A 17,403-nucleotide genomic window follows, 5' to 3' on the forward strand; every position below is an offset into this window, starting at 1 on the left:
CCCCCCCGTACTAGAACGACTAGAGTATACTACTACATACCACGCACACAACAGATGCGGCAACTGAAACTTTTTCCTGGTTAAGTGAAACCATCAAACATTAGAACGCAGTGAGTCTTGGGCGGGAGCCACGAGGGGTCCTGGGGAGACACAGGGAGTCTGAACCGAGGGGCCTCAGGGGCCTCAGGGGCCTCAGGGACCTAGGCCTGAACGGTATCAGCCGTTCTCAGTGAAACTCGTGAGGGTTCCTTCAGGAAAGAGCAGTACTGACAATCTGTTAAGTGATGCAGTTTTTTGAGAACCACTGCTTGGCGTAGTCAGCGGCATGAGAATTTTCCCACAGTCCCCACTGCTGTGCCCCTGAACGCACACCCGCTCTCGCGACGTTGCCACACCTCCGCGACTGAGAGCCATTGCATTTTATAGCGTATGCTTAGTTACGAGTGAAACGAAGACAGCGTTGCGCTAGCGCTAACGCTAGCGTTGGCGTTGGCGGTGGCGGTGCCGGTGGCGTTGCAGTTGAAGTTGCCGATAATGGCAGCAGAGTACGAGAGAGTTCGGATGATAAAATGGAGCTCTTAGAAAGTATACATATATGTTGACAACGAAATCGACGAAATCAATTGAATTAACCAAACCCACGGAGTCGGTAGAATTGAGACGTCGATTGCCAAGATCAAAATTGGGAACGTCTACGGATGACAGATTTATCCGAGGCCATTCTTCCGGATCATTGAACTTCGGAATCAGTTGGATTTCGAGAATCCACTCGAGGTCATGAAAGTGCGATTAGGACGATCGAAGTAGAATACCTTAAATCTCCCCTTGTCTTACGACGATGCATGGAAATGACTTTGAACAATTTGGAAAATTATGATTTTTGCGAAATTATCTTCTTCGTAATTGTTACGTTACGTTCCCGTCAATTCGACTCAAGTTTTGACGTACGAACTACGAACTACGAACTACGAACTGTAGGACGGAATGAGGCCAGTTCCATGCAAATAAGGATTTAGATTTTCTGAGATGTCAACCTTGTCGACTCTGGCTGGTGTCATCTCACGACACGTGGACTGCAGTCAATTGCTGAAACGTGAAGAAATTATGCAACTCGGTGGACACAGTAACTATCCGCCCGCAAAGTGCCTGATATAATTTTAGAGGAACAGAGGATTCGAATGGATAAGAAGAGATCAGCGTGGCTTAGCTCGCGCGTTCCTGCACGTTGCCGGTCGACCTGAGAACCGAAGAAGCTAGATTTCCTCGTGGACCAACTTCCTCGTGGCACGTCCGTCGAGTTATTGGAACCGGTAAAAGATCGACCAACATAAAACTTGTTCCGTGCTCTATTGTCCTAGCAATTAATAGTTGTATACAGGACTCTCGTCCTGTACCCCCTCGACAACTACGTGGAATCCGAAATGAAAGAGAGCTCCGAATAGCGAGCTACAAGCACACTCCCGCGTGCTGTGTGGGGCATCCTGCGCTTTGCCGGTAGTTAATGCATTTCTCAACTATTCGTAATCGCGGCTGACATGAGTCTTATCGGCGATGCCTCCTATCTTCTTGGCTTCACTGTCGCCTCTGTTGCCCCAGAAAAGGATCGAATAGTACGATGAGTCGTTGAACCAAACTGATTGATCAAGATTCATTAAGCCGATTGCGAGAGCGACGCGTAACCTCATCGTCGGGCGACGTTGACGTTGACGTTGACGTTGGCGCTGGCGCTGGCGCTGGCGCTGGCGGGGCTCCAGGGGAAGAAGGAGTAACGCTACAAGGTCACGCGAGTTCATTGCCAATGCATTGGTGCTTATCTCAAGACCTGGAGAGTCGCACCCTTCTCTCCGATAATCCTTGCGATAATGTACGAATGGCTGAGAATGATAACGAGCGAGCCAAATCAAAGCCACGAACTTGGCCCGAATAATCTTGTTGTTGTTTAATTAATGTCTTTAAGGGTAAGGACTGTTATCACTGTTAGCACGTGTTTTCGCAACGCTAACCAACCTTCTCTCCTGTTTTAGGCTTTCGGGGTAACAATTGCGAGGAGAACATCGACGATTGCCCCGGAAACCTCTGTCAGAACGGTGCGACGTGCATGGACAGAGTGAACGAGTACTCGTGTCTCTGTCCAGCGGCGTTCACCGGGACGCAGTGCGAGCTGGACGTCGACGAGTGCTCCGTTAGGCCCTCGTTGTGCCACAACGGGGCGACCTGCACCAACTCTCACGGAAGTTACTCCTGCATATGCGTAAACGGCTGGACGGGACCGGACTGCAGCATCAACATCGACGACTGTGCAGGCGCGGCCTGCTTCAACGGGGCGACCTGCATCGATCGCGTTGGCAGCTTCTACTGTCAATGCACCTACGGCAAGACAGGTAAGGGGGGATTCTTCTACGTATTTCTTTCCGTGTTCCCGCCGCCCGGTGCGACACTTTCCAGGCGACTTGTTGGATCCTGCCGACTCACCTGAGTCGCGTCGATGTCGACACGATCGACTCCAGTTGCACTTGCATACTTCTCACTTCTCTTTGGTTTCCATTTTCAGGATTACTCTGTCATCTGGACGATGCCTGCACCTCGAATCCTTGTCATCAAGGCGCCATTTGCGACACGAGTCCGATAAACGGGTCATTCACTTGTTCCTGCGCGAGCGGCTACAAGGGTCTCGACTGTTCGGAGGACATTGACGAGTGCGAACAAGGTGAGAACGTTACTTCCGGTTTAGCATTCTATCGTTATCTTACGGGCGCCAATGTCGCGAATCGAGGGCCTTCGACAGCAATGGACGTGACTGATGTTCACCCATGCGCCACGTGGAACGTGAGGCTTAATAGCGGGGATTGTCGGTGGTTGTCTCTTCTCGATGCTTTGACTGCCGATGAATCTGACCCAGAGAAACCGGTCCATCGGTCGGTCGGGATCGGCCTACCTCGGCCTACCTCGGCCTACCTCGGCCTACCTAATTCTCTTCCTTTCTGCGAGTTGCGCCATCTGCCCATCATCGTTCTTCGTACTTTGTTCCGCTCACGAGCTAAACTACTAGAGGTCCTCGTGGATACGGAAGCAAAAGAGGGAGAAGCTAAGAATTGGACGGGTGGAGGGTGAGAGCGTCGGTAATTGCGCGCGGGACGGTCAGAGGAAGGAGGAAGACTGTCGGTAGCCCCGGGTTAATTAATAGAGAGAGAGAGAGAGAGAGAGAGAGAGAGAGACTCGCGGGGAATGGACCGCAGCATGGGACTTACACCTCATTGAATTCCTTGGAGTTAACCGCATTACGGTTTAAAGATTATCTCAGAGGATGATTCGACTTTGAGATAAGCGCGAGCGCGTAGGAAGTCGGGTCGGCGACCTTTGGCTTTCGGCCTTGAACCTTCCGTTCTGTGGTGCGTGGAAGCTCAACGCGGGATGAATCTACTTGAAACGTTGAAGCGCACCGGCGGGACCCGGGAAACCCCATTGTTTAAGCATCGCGAAAATCGACAAGGAGAAAACGAAATCAATAACATTGGATGCTCCTTTACACTTGTTGCACTTAATGCGCGCTTCCTTTTGCACGTAGATATTTCATTAATAACCGGAAGCACTTCTTTTGTCTTCTTGGTGCAGCAGCAGCAGGCTACTCAAGAATCCCACAGTCAGACTCTGCTTCTTTGTCCGTTTCCCTCCTCTGTTGTTCTTCTTATCAGTCAGTAACGAAGCCGACATACGAAAATCCAAGGGGACTCATTTCTTATGGCCTGTCGCTTCAAAGTTTTCGACATATTCTCATTATGTTCGATTTTATTTAATCTTTCGACTTTCGTTTTTTCCCCATTAGGAATGATCCTTCTAGTCCTTTCTCTTTCGCATCTGTAAAATATTTAAAAGCGTCGCTTTTACGTAACTGTCGCATCGCGAGGATGCGACGCGACGCCGCGCGCCGTGATTCGATACTCGTCGATGAAAAGAGCATTCGAGCAAGAGGAGAGTACTCGGGGACCCAGCCGGAGGCTGCTCGTTACAACAAGAAACCACCGTGCAGGGCGACCTACCTGCCGCTGAACAAAGAGGGCTATTGTTACGAAATTTTGGCAACGTCGCCCTCGACAAAAGTAAACCGATATCCTTGGGGGACGTCTACCTGATTGCCATGTTGCCACGCCTCGCGCTTGTCCGCTTACACACTGCCCACTGCCGAGGAACCCCACCTAGGTGGCAGCGCTGCATCTTGGGTGGCACACTGAAATCTCATGCCCGATACGAAACTTCAACCCTTAGGAGGCGCAGCGCATCCTTAACGTGCCATTTGCGTTTACTAGCGCGAGAGGACCGCAGCTTCTGCATTCTCTGCAATCGGAATTCTATTAACTTTTTATCTCTTGACAGCATCGATCAATCGAAAATTACTAACGAATCTGGCTATTAGATGTGAAAGTACGGATAGGACTTTTAATCTCTACGCACATTGACTTGTGCAGCCTTAACCGTGCAAATGGTAATTAAAGCCTTAATTATTGCTGAACCTTTAATAACAACGGCAATATGTAATAACCGCTCATGCGGTGAGTATGTTATTACGTTAAATTGCAAGTTTTCTGCTAGATTAAATTCCGCGTTTCGAGAAAAGTCCAAGGGAGCGATAACAATGAACCATTGTGCTTTGAGGGTACGGCGTACCGACGACTATAAACATAAAATCGCAATACAGTTCTCGTGATTTTCCGCAGATTTATCGAACGACTCTTAGGTACAAGTTGTAATGTATTTTCTTAACACGGCACCGATAGTATAAACCCGAGAGCTAACCTACTACACGTCACCTTCGGCGGCCAGCCAGCCAGGAAACTGCCGACCCGGCACGAGCTGGAAGTTGTGAGGTGGAAGCACAGGCTCAACTCCGGCAAAGCTAGAAACGTACGAGGGGTTCTTAGGAATGAATTCGAGAGAAGCGTAGCTTTTGAGAGCAGGGTGGTGGCGACTCGAACGGAACCAGAAAGCGGGGGAACGTTAACTGAATCGGTAGCTGGGATAGCCGGGATAGTTGGGATAGTTGGGATAGCTGGAGTAGTTGGAGTAGTTGGAGTCGCGTTGTCACCGCGAATCAAAAAATCACGTCGCAAAGTATGTGCATTCGCCAGATTCGAGAAGGAGAAAAAGATGGTGTATTCTGTTGCGTGGAGTATCATTGTTCCCCGTTCCGTAAGCGAGTGTGACGTTGTGCCGCAGAATATAGCATCTGTCGATCGAGCAGTTTCCTTGCACGTCCGTTAAAAAGGCGCACTCCACGGTAGAATCGTTCTTTCGTGATTCACTCAATTACTTACCGAATTATTTCCCATCGAAAGTTGCTCGTTCAAGGCCGACGAAAACGTTCGGTGTCCTTCTTCGAGCAAACTGTAAGACCGGGCTGTCGTACGACTGTGATACACAGCCACTCTACTTGACTCTTCCTTCAGGTTCTCCCTGCGAACACGACGGAATCTGCGTGAACACGCCGGGCTCCTTCGCCTGCAACTGTACGCAAGGATTCACTGGACCAAGGTGCGAGACCAACGTCAACGAGTGCGAATCTCATCCTTGCCAGAATGACGGCTCCTGCCTTGACGACCCTGGGACATTTCGTTGCGTCTGCATGCCTGGTAAGTTTAACTCTCAATATCACGTTCATTTATGACATCAGAATCAAACGGATCCTTATGTCGATGGACATGAGCTCTTCTTGGTCCTCCTCCTCCCATCCTCCCCCTTTTCCGTTGCTCCCTGCCGCCGAAGCGGCGCACGGCGGTCAGCCATTCAATTGCCTTTTTACTTTGCTCGATCGTCCAGTGTTGCGGCAAAACAGTTTTCTTGCTCGTTACATCTCGCGCATCCACAGAAAATAGCCTGATATTTGACGGCTCGGTGCGCTCGGTGCGCTCGGTCTGCTCGGTGCGTCCTCGGTCCATACATCAACCAATCCATTAGCCAGATATAGCTATATATACTTTGATCGATTGTATATTGAATTACATCGAGGGAAGGATGGAAGGATGGAAGGATGCGCTCCGCAGCGACACCAGGGTGCGGAAGATGGAACGACGACAGCGTATTAAAATACGCTGAGGGAACTTGACTTGCAAAACCAGTTTGGAAAAAAAAACATCCATGTCGCGATCGACACGGATGTCGAGATCGAAAAGCCGATGACCACGTAGAGATTGCAGTTGGATCTTGACATCTCCAAAATCGTACTCGAATTCACTACCCACTGAGAATGTCCATGATTACATTTTGCTGCTCAAAAACAAAAAAGATATATACATCCACCGCAGGAAGAATAACGATGCCCCATCAGGAGAAGGAGGAGGAGAAGGAGGAGGAGGAGCAGGAGGAGGAGGAGGAGGAGGAGGAGGAGCAGGAGGAGGAGGAGGTAGTAGAGTAGTAACGAATCTCCTTTGTTATCGTTCGTGTCGCAACCTATGATTTTGCTATCGATTCGCAAAACTAGGAGAATTTGTTCTACCCAAGAACTCGTTTCTCTGCCTTTTCCAACTTTGGTCTTCCATCCGTAACATCCGTTGGTAGATCCAGTCAGCTAACCGCAATCTTTCACCCATCTTTGGTCCCTCGAGGTACATAACGAGCTACGCAGCTGTGCAAGAGCCCAACAATTAGCCAATCGCGTCAGCAGCGGCTTCTTATTGTCGCGTCTCGTCGCGTCTCGTCGCGTCTCGTCGCGTCCGAACACTCGCAGACTACATGGATTAAAACTAAGAGCATCGACAATGTAAAATTGGAAAGAGTCAAACGAAGAAAGAGGAAGAAGCCAGTCTGAAGAAAAGGACAATAACTCACGCGAGAGAACTGAGGAAACTGTCAAACTGTCAAATGGTACTTCTTATGGCAACGATCGATCGCAAAGATAAGAGATGTGCAAAGGAAATGATTCCTTTGGAGCTGCTCAACTTTCTCAGGGAGTGTCCTAGATTAGGTACTCGAAGCTCAATGCCAAGTCGCAACTCCAAGTAGCGAAAGCACGATATTCTAGAAAAGCGACAGAAGCGAGTAGTGGAGCCGAAGATAACGGTATGTAGCTCTTTAGAAAGTCCAAACGGTCCAGTCGGATTAATATCACGGCCGATGCTGATCTCATCGTTCGAATCGCCATGAGCATTGTCCGCGGTGAATCGTGCATGAAAAATGGCACGCAGCTTGAACACCCCCTCGCTCCTTCGAATCCTTTTAAATCGGTTTCCTGCAGTCGTTCCCGCAAGATCGCGCTCATTTCCATGGATTTTTCCTCATTTCTGCACTGATCCCCCTTTGGTATGTCAAGACAAGGAACATATTGAAGAAATTCAAGAGAATTCAAGAAATCCAGAGGAAAGCACAGTACTCGAGAAATTGTTATCATTATCTCCTTCTATCCTATTTATTAAAATGTATAAATAAATATGTACATGAAAGACCTCTGCCCGTTTGTGGAGTAATGGTGATAACGGGACAGCGATTATTTCAGGAGCAGTTGGAAACTTTTTTATATTCTCAGTACTCGGTGCCTTCGCTTGTCCATTCTTCAATTAATTCAACGAGAAGTCACCGTACTGTATTGAAGATTCACTTACTACCAACATTTTATTCACATTTTACATTAAAACGTAACGTGCGGAGATTCCTCGAACTTTTGTCATCTGTTAATTTACAAAAGTGCATTGAGAAATAGAGACACGAGACGCATCAACTATCTCGAACTGTATCATCTGTATCATCTGTATCATCTTCATCACCGTGCCTCCGTGCCTCCGTGCCTAGGAGAGAGATTGCTTCGAATTATGGGAACATATGAGAATTGCAATCGAATGAAACGATCAGAAAAGCGATCAAAATAGCGAGTTGAGTGCCTGGCAAATCATTCGAGAAGACGAATGACGTATTGACGTGCCCCGCGATTTAAAAAAATCCCTGCCCGTAATTATGTCGAAAAATGGAAGAGAATTCCAAGAGAAGAGATGTGTCGGTCAACAGTCTTAATGAATGGATGCTACTCATTGTACAGAAACAGCTCCTCGGTGAGTCCCATTTTGTCAGTCGCTACGCCTTGTTAATTCGGGCACCTCAATTTCCCAATAAGCTGGCACAACGTTCTTGACAAGGTTCCAGTACTCTCTCTCTTTCTCTCTCTCTCTCTCTCCCCCTTAGCGTCTCTCCATCCCTTACTCGGGCGCCGCTTATCTCCTCAACTGGAATACAAATGAACGCAAAGATAAAGGAGAAGAAGAGGGTCACAATTCACAGAGTTCCAGGGGCGCGGCTGCAGCTCCTGTTGCTCCGACATCGGTTATGTAGGCTAGTCCGGGGCTAGTCCAGGGCTATAGTGGGGCTATAGTGGGGCTATACTGGGGCTATACTGGGGCTAGCGAAAGGCTCCTCCTGCGAGACTTGCGGATTCCGGAGGAGTTACGAGGAGACTCACGTGCGTTAGACGGTGCGCCAGCGGATAGCGGTACTCGAGATCCAGCCCAGCACGGGTCGAAGCGGCCGAAGGTCGCCCTCGTCGGACACGGACACGCCCGAGCCTGATGATCCGATGATCCGATCATCCGTTCATCCGATGATCGACTGACTCGACTCAAACTGAATTTCACTCATTTACGATATTGTTACCCCCGACGAATTTCTTTTATTTTTCGACTATAACTTTGGGTCGCTCCTTTTTACAACTATTCTCGATTCTAGAGTACACCTTCATTAGAGAACAAACATGGAACAGAAAATATGCAAGAGACTTAATCCACTTGGATAGGAAGTGATCGACGATCCTTTTATGTATATTTAATCGCTTAATTATTTATTTAGTTGAGTGGACAAAAGAACCATCTGCGGAAAACCAAGTCATAGGATAGAGAGAGAGAGAGAGAGAGAGAGAGAGAGGGAGGGGGGAGTAACGGGACTAACAATGAGAGGAGGAGCAAAGGAATTCATGATCCATACTATGAGAGACTTTAGGACGTTACGGTAAAACAGTAAACTGTATAGGATAAGATAGTTATTTGAAATTCGGACACGATCCGACTGTATATGAGCAATAGCGGGACAGAGCGTAGGACGGTTTTGTTGTCGGAGGATACGCATCTTTGAAGTAGGATCCTAATGAAAAGCCTTGGATCGCGAATTGACGTTAGAAGCACATGAGCACAGGGCACAGGGCACAGGGCGTTACTGCCCGCTGGATGGTGTCTTTGTCGAGAAAGTCCAGTGGCTAATGGTGCATCGCGCAAGGATAACAGCGCGCGCGCGCACCGTTACTCTTAGCAATTGCTGGAGCAAAGCAAAAGATAGCCTTTGTACATATCTGAGCCTGGTATTGGTACATTCGAGCAAGCAAGTTTTCAGCTAGTCATGTTCTCTCCTTCTGTATAGAATTGAACTTGAAACGCTCGTTCAAGTAGTGTCAGGAAATAAAAGCAATTGAAAACTATAAGGAAAGAACTAAAAATAATTTGAAGAGAACCCAAGTTCATCCTGTTGCTAAGCAAAGTTGAATTGAGTGAATATTGAATGCAACAGGGCGCATAGTGAACGAAAGGCGTTGTCTCGATTGTCTTCTTGTGGTCTTTCGTGGTCCCGGTAGACCCCGTGGACCCTGTAACGTTTCAAGGAAGGCGGTGGCGGCGGTGGCGGCGGTGGCGGCGGTTCGCCTAGGTGATTGTATCCTATTTCCAGCTAATCCAGTCTCTAGCTTTGCCACGCCCCAAAGGAATTACCAAGCACTCGAGAGAAACACTTCCCGCTCCGATTGCACCCTCTGCAGGTTACTATAATTCTCGAGACTACGTGCCAGCTTATACGTGGTGCCGATACTCTCGCTGAACTGTGATTGGCGATTCGATTTTTTCGATTAATTTGGGCAATGCAGCCGCATTGAATAATGTTACTTAGAATTAGTAGAACGAGGTCGGCCGATGGAGCGTCTTCTTGTCTACCAAGACAAAACGCATGGAGACGCAGCAGGTGAGTAAGCAAAGTCGCAATGAGGAAAGCAGCCGGTGCGCGGCCATAAGCCGCCTGACCCTGGCGCAGTGAAACGCACGCTCTATTGAAAGAAAGTACACGTGCACGGTTCGTGTACGTTGTGTCATTGTGTGTCATTCTTTCTTGTCCTCGCGACAGATTGAAAATGAGCGCATGAAAGAATGATGCAGGTATGTGTGTAATGTGTATGTACAATGACGAGAGCCCTCGTTGATGAGCCGTGCCCGTCTTGTTGCAGGATTCACCGGAACCCAGTGCGAAATCGACATAGACGAGTGCGCGTCGAACCCATGTCTGAACAGCGGAGTCTGCACCGACCTGATAAACTCGTTCAAATGCACGTGTGCCGATGGATTCGCGGGCTCCCACTGCCAGATAAACATCGACGACTGCGCCTCTTCGCCCTGCCAAAATGGCGGAAACTGCCAGGACTCGATAGCCAAGTACACCTGCGAGTGCCCGGCAGGTTTCACCGGGGCGTCCTGCGAGACCAACATCAACGACTGCCAATCGAATCCCTGTCACAGCGGGACTTGCATCGACGGCGAGAACTCCTTCACGTGCAGCTGCTTCCCGGGATTCACCGGGCATCTCTGCCAGACACAGATCGACGAGTGCGAGAGCAACCCGTGTCAGTTCGGCGGCCGATGCGAGGATCGCATTAACGGGTACCAGTGTATCTGCCGACCGGGCACTTCCGGCGTAAACTGCGAGGTCAACGTCAACGAGTGCTACAGCAATCCATGTAGGAACGGCGCTCGCTGCATCGACGGCATCAACAGGTTAGCCAAAGATAATGACGATTCGCTCCGAGTCACACTCGGTCCGAGTCGACTCTCTTGTTCTTTCTCTTTGGTCCACGTCTCGTCTCGGTCTACCTTTATTCGCGCCCTAATCTTCCTATTACGGCAGCACGCACGTTCCTTTCAATGGTTCGTGTTCCGTCAGAGGACATTGCCGATCATCGTCATTGTAGACAAATTTTGAGATATCATTTTTTTTATTTAAAACTTTGAAAAATGTTGATTTTCTCGCACATTTACGCCGACACGAGACCCCTTCAATTGTAAGACGTGTGTCGCGCGTTCCTTTTCCCTTCGGCAGAAGGTGCAGTCGGCTCAGCCCCCTCTAGACCTTCCCCGTCTTGAGCTGTCTCTCTCTCTTTCAGATACTCCTGCGAATGCGAGCCAGGCTTCACCGGGCAATACTGCGAGACGGACATAAACGAGTGCGCGAGCAGCCCTTGCGCAAACGGCGGTCGCTGCATCGACCTTATTAACGGATTCAGGTGCGAGTGTCCACGTGGCTACTATGACGCGCGATGCCTCAGCGACGTAAACGAATGTGCGAGCAGTCCCTGCGTCCACGGCGGAAGCTGCGAGGACGGCGTCAACCAGTTCATTTGTCACTGCTTGCCGGGATACGGTGGCAAAAGGTGCGAGGCCGACATCGACGAGTGCGGCTCGAATCCCTGTCAGCACGGTGGAATCTGCAACGATCGACTGAACGGGTACAGCTGCCAGTGTCTGGCCGGTTACGCAGGCACCAACTGCGAGACCAATATCGACGACTGCGCCAACAATCCTTGTCAAAATGGCGGCTCCTGCATCGATCTCGTTAACGACTACAAGTGTGTCTGCGAGTTGCCTCACACCGGTAGGAACTGCGAGGACAAGCTGGACCCCTGCTCCCCCAACAAGTGTCTCCATGGCGCCAAGTGCTCGCCCTCGTCAAATTTCCTCGACTTTGCGTGCACCTGCACCGTTGGCTACACCGGCAGACTTTGCGACGAAGACGTCGACGAATGCGTTATAACTTCCCCTTGCAGAAACGGTGCGACCTGCCGCAACACCAACGGGTCTTATCACTGCGTCTGCGCAAAGGGTTACGAGGGACGCGATTGCATCATCAACACCGACGACTGTGCCTCCTGTAAGTATATATATACCATGTATACCAATATCCAGCAGCCTTCCCAACGGTCAATAATAATTACAAGACTAGACTATACTATTCCCTCCGTGAACCACCTGTTTTCTTCTGCAGTTCCCTGCCAAAACGGTGGCACCTGTCTCGATGGAATCGGCGACTATACCTGCCTGTGCGTCGACGGTTTCAGCGGCAAGCACTGCGAAGTCGACGTGGACGAGTGCCTCTCGGCACCCTGTCAGAATGGCGCAATTTGCAAGGAATACGTGAATTCGTACACGTGCCAGTGTCAACTCGGCTTCTCGGGCATCAACTGTCAGACCAACGACGAGGACTGCACCGTAAGCAGCTGCATGAACGGCGGCAAGTGCATCGACGGTATAAACAATTACACGTGCGTTTGCAAGCCGGGATATACAGGCTCGAACTGTCAGTATCGAATAAACGAGTGCGATTCGGCGCCGTGCCTTAACAGCGCGACCTGTCACGATCACGTTAAGTACTACACGTGTCACTGTCCTTACGGCTACACGGGAAAACAGTGCGACAAGTACGTCGACTGGTGCGCCGAGAATCCCTGTGAGAACCAGGCGACCTGTGTTCAGCTCAAGAACAAGTACCACTGCAACTGCTCCCCCGGCTGGACCGGGAAAGTTTGCGACGTTGAGATGGTTTCGTGTAAGGACGCCGCCATCCGCAAGCAGCTTCCTGAGAAACAGCTCTGCAATAACGGGACTTGCGAGGACATTGGCAACAGTCATCGATGTCATTGCGCGGAAGGTTACGCGGGATCGTACTGTCAGGAGGAGATCAACGAATGCGACTCGGCACCATGTCAGAATGGAGCCAGCTGCAAGGATCTCGTGGGCTCTTATCAGTGCCAGTGCACCGAGGGCTTCCAGGGACAGAACTGCGAGCTCAATGTCGACGATTGCCGGCCGAATCCCTGTCAGAATGGCGGTACCTGTCACGATCTCGTGAACAACTACAGTTGCTCCTGTCCGCCGGGCACCCTCGGATTCATCTGCGAGATTAACGTAGACGATTGCGTCCTCGACGCCTGCCATAACAATGGCACGTGCACCGACAAAGTCGGAGGTTTCGAGTGCAACTGCCCTCCCGGTTTCGTCGGGCCCCGATGCGAAGGTGACATCAACGAGTGCCTCTCGAATCCCTGCGCCACGCCGGGCACTCAGGACTGCGTCCAGCTTGTAAACAATTATCATTGCAACTGCAAGCCCGGTTATATGGGTAGGCATTGCGAGCTCAAGGTCAACTTTTGCGACAGTTCGCCTTGTCAAAACGGCGGCGTGTGCACAGCGCGGCAGGCCGGACACAGCTGTCTCTGTCCCAGCGATTATTATGGGGCAAATTGCGAGTTTGCCGGATCCTATTGTGACGCCGAGCCTTGCCTCAATGGTGGCTCCTGTCGCGTTGCTCCAGATGCCGAGGTTGGTTATCGGTGTCATTGCCCGCCTGGTACTGCTGGCACCCATTGCGAGATTGACGCTCGCGATGAATGTGACAGCAACCCCTGTCAACAATCGGATGCAATATGTGAAAATCTCCTGGGCGATTACGCTTGCTACTGTCCCCCCAAGTGGACCGGGAAAAACTGCGAGATCTATGATCCGAATTACCGTGGAGGCATTTTCGGGCGTCCGCCCGGGGCCACCCTGAATCATCCATCGAAAAATCCCATCAACACCTACGATCTCGATCTCGAGCGGGAACGCAATAAATGCATCGAGAATCGCTGCGATGAAAAATCAGGAAATCACCATTGTGACGAGGAATGCAATCGCTATGCGTGCAATTTTGACGGAAATGACTGCTCTCTTGGAATTAATCCATGGCGCAATTGTACTGCCCCGATCAACTGCTGGGACGTCTTCATGAACGACGTCTGCGACGAAGTCTGCAATAACGCGCAATGCCTCTTTGACGGAAGGGACTGCGAGAAGAAGCTGGCCCCTTGCAAGTGAGTAAACAACTGACGATACGAATCTTATGTCTATATTTTAGCTTCATCCAATTTACTCCCATTTGCAAAGTCACGTTACGTTTTACTACAGCAAGTTTCACGTGTAACGACTTAATAGGCACTTGAAAACTCAAAAGTTGTACCTTATTGTAAGAATTCTTTTTTTTTCGTTTAATTTATTATAGCCCAATTTACGACGCTTACTGTCGTAAGCACTACGCCAACGGACACTGCGATTATGGATGCAACAACGAAGAATGCAACTGGGATGGACTGGACTGCGAGGGCGAACCACCGTCCCTCGCGGAGGGCGTCATCTCCGTGATGGTGCGAATGGACATGCAGAGCTTTCGCTCGAACGTAGTGCCGTTTTTGCGGGACATCGGTCACGAACTTCGTACAACGCTCCGCGTGAAGCAGGACGAACTCGGAAATGACATGATATATCCCTGGAAAAGCAGCGTCGAGTCTGGACATCAGACAAACATTTTCGGAAAACCCACGACCATCTACACGGATAGCCACAACGGCATAATCGCATACCTGGAGATAGACAACCGGAAGTGTACGGTTACTCAGGGATCGGTGTGCTTCCCGTCGGCGACCGAGGCGGCCGAATATCTTGCCGCAACAGCCTCGAAACATACACTCTCGCGAAATTTCCCGATCGAACGAGTGCAGGGTGTCGTAGGGCCCCAGGGTCCGGAATATCCCGATACACCCACCAACTACAAATACGTCTTTATCGGAGTTGTGATAGTTATCCTGGGAGGAATGCTCGTCGGTGTCCTCGTTACCGCACAGCGAAAGCGAGCTGTCGGCGTGACCTGGTTTCCCGAAGGCTTCCTAAGGACGAGCAGCGGAAGTGGGCAACGACGAAGATCGCGTAGGCGCGGACCCGACGGTCAGGAGATGCGCAACCTAAACAAACAGCCGTCATCCGTTAATTGCATGGAAATGGAAGTGGGTAACGGTCGTGCTGTTCAGCAGTGGTCCGACGACGAGTCTGAACTGCCCCCATCGAAAAGAATGCGTCCAATCGAACCGACGGGCTACGCTAGTGACCACACAGCCATCACCGACTACGAGGAAACGGAGCCGCCGGGAGCAGCGCGGATGTGGACCCAGCAGCATCTCGACGCTGCAGAGATTCGAGGACGACCAGACGCTGGCGGCGTGTTGACACCTCCGAGTCTCGAACATGGCCAGGATGTCGATGCTCGTGGACCGTGCGGCATGACACCTCTGATGGTCGCAGCCGTACGTGGCGGTGGCCTTGACACGGGCGAGGAGGAGGATGAGTCGGATGGGACGGCCGCCGTGATTGCTGACCTCGTTGCCCAGGGTGCCGATCTCAATGCCACGACAGACAAAAGCGGCGAGACTTCACTTCACCTAGCAGCGCGATTCGCCAGAGCTGATGCCACCAAGAGGCTTCTCGATGCGGGCGCCGATGCAAACTCCCAGGACAACACAGGACGGACTCCACTTCACTCGGCCGTGGCCGCCGATGCTATGGGCGTCTTTCAAATACTCTTGCGGAATCGCGCAACCAATCTCAATGCCCGCATGCACGACGGAACGACGCCTCTCATTCTCGCGGCTCGCCTCGCCACGGAGCGCATGGTCGAGGATCTTATAAATGCCGATGCCGATATCAATGCTGCGGATAACAGCGGTAAGACTGCTCTTCACTGGGCTGCCGCCGTGAACAACGTCGACGCAGTAAACATACTCTTGGTTCACGGCGCCAATAGAGACGCACAAGACGATAAGGATGAGACGCCCTTGTTCTTGGCTGCCCGCGAGGGCAGTTTCGAGGCTTGTAAAGCCCTCCTTGATACTTTTGCGAATCGTGAAATCACCGATCACATGGATCGACTGCCGCGAGACGTCGCCAGCGAGAGACTTCATCACGACATCGTGCGGCTTCTCGACGAACATGTACCTCGCTCTCCCCAGATGGTTTCCGTGATACCGAATGGACCCCTAATGGGTAAGTCTCCGAAAAAGCCGTTTCTCGATCTAATTTATTACATTCTTTCGCGTGCCGATGCATCAAAGACACCTAATCATTTGTTATTTCAGGTTCCCCGAATCATCCGCAACTGATCACGCATCCGACTGTCATCGGCTCAGCGCCGAAACAGAGCAAGTCAAAGAAGCGAGCGAAGGGAGTGGGAAGCGGTGGCGGTGGCGTTGGAGTCACGACGGGAAACCCCAACAGCCCGGAGTCGGAAAGCGCCGTGGGTGGCGGTCCGGGTGGGGGCAGTGCAGCCGCGGTAGCAGCAGCCGTACGTCGAAAACCCTCGGTGAAGAAACCCCCGGCGAAGCGAGGTGCTCAGCCCCCAAACCAGGAAATTCCTCAGGGCGCCGAGGGAGCCGAGGGCAATCTTCCCAGTCCTTACGACAGCGCGAGTCTGTATAGTAATGCGCTTCCGCTCCTGGGTCACACGGCTACTGCGACGGCTACAGCTACAGGAACGGGGACTGGCACAGGTACTGGCGCAACGACAGGAACGGGCACGGGCACTGCCAAGCAACCACCCTCGTACGAGGATTGCATAAAGGGCCAATCCATTCAGGGTACTCTGCAGCAGCTTGGTCTCGATACTTTCACGACCAACTATGGTCTGCCGAATTTTCACGACCAACTCCTAGCTCCTCATCAGCGTCAAACCCAAGGGATGCTCAACACACTCTCACCGCCGTACAGCAATCAATCACCTCCTCATTCCGTTCAATCGAACATGACCCTTTCTCCTCAGGCGAGTTATATGGGATCGCCGTCGCCAGCAAAAAACAGACCCTCTCTTCCTACGTCGCCGACCCACATTGCTGCGATGCGTCAGGCCACTCACCAGAAACACGGTGGCATGCCTCTCGTAGGTTTCGATTTTGACAACTTGCCGTACTCATCCGGCCAACAGCAACAGATGCAACAGACACAGCAGCAACTCCAGCAGCAGCAGCAACAGCAGCAGCAGCAGCAAATACAGCAGCAGCAGCAACAGCAGCAGCAGCAGCAGCAGCAACAACAACAACAACAACAACAACAACAACAACAAAGTACTCAACAACAGCAACAACAGAGTCAACAGTACTATCAATACTTAACGCCGCCGTCCCACCATTCGGGACCGGACATGACACCGCAGCACTTGATGCAAGCACCCGAGAGTTTTCCCACGCCATCCCCGGACAGCCCTGGACACTGGTCCTCAAGCTCGCCTCATTCGAACAGTGACTGGTCCGAATGCATGGCGTCGCCAAACGCCTACATCTCAGCCTCCGCGCACCAAAGCAATAAAGGCACTGAGGCGATTTACATATGAGAGAGCACCGAGCAAGCAGCAGGCCCATGCGGCCAGGAAGCTACGTGCAAAGGGCGCTTGTGCGAGACTCGCGCGTCTGTGATTAGTAGCGTGTCAACTATTAGGTGCCAAGGGCTTCCGAATGTTATACGGAAAAAAGAAAACGTGCCTTCTCACTTT

The 17,403-nt window shown here is 51.1% G+C and overlaps 1 protein-coding gene across 2 annotated transcripts in view; it reads left to right on the forward strand.

Moving 5' to 3' along the window:
- The window catches only part of LOC107267108 (neurogenic locus Notch protein), a 40,653-nt gene extending 23,250 nt beyond the window's left edge, over positions 1-17,403 (forward strand). For both annotated transcript variants that reach the window (XM_015738372.2, XM_015738373.2), the window contains 8 exons: positions 2,025-2,381; positions 2,552-2,707; positions 5,442-5,624; positions 10,235-10,778; positions 11,165-11,928; positions 12,043-13,906; positions 14,095-15,905; positions 15,998-17,403. In XM_015738372.2, the coding sequence (XP_015593858.1) occupies positions 2,025-2,381; positions 2,552-2,707; positions 5,442-5,624; positions 10,235-10,778; positions 11,165-11,928; positions 12,043-13,906; positions 14,095-15,905; positions 15,998-17,244 (6,926 nt within the window). In that variant the 3' untranslated portion in view covers positions 17,245-17,403. The remainder of the gene's footprint in view (positions 1-2,024; positions 2,382-2,551; positions 2,708-5,441; positions 5,625-10,234; positions 10,779-11,164; positions 11,929-12,042; positions 13,907-14,094; positions 15,906-15,997) is intronic.

Source organism: Cephus cinctus, unplaced genomic scaffold (assembly GCF_000341935.2).
Source record: "Cephus cinctus unplaced genomic scaffold, Ccin1 Ccin1_scaffold0342, whole genome shotgun sequence".
Taxonomy (NCBI): Eukaryota; Metazoa; Arthropoda; class Insecta; order Hymenoptera; family Cephidae; genus Cephus; species Cephus cinctus.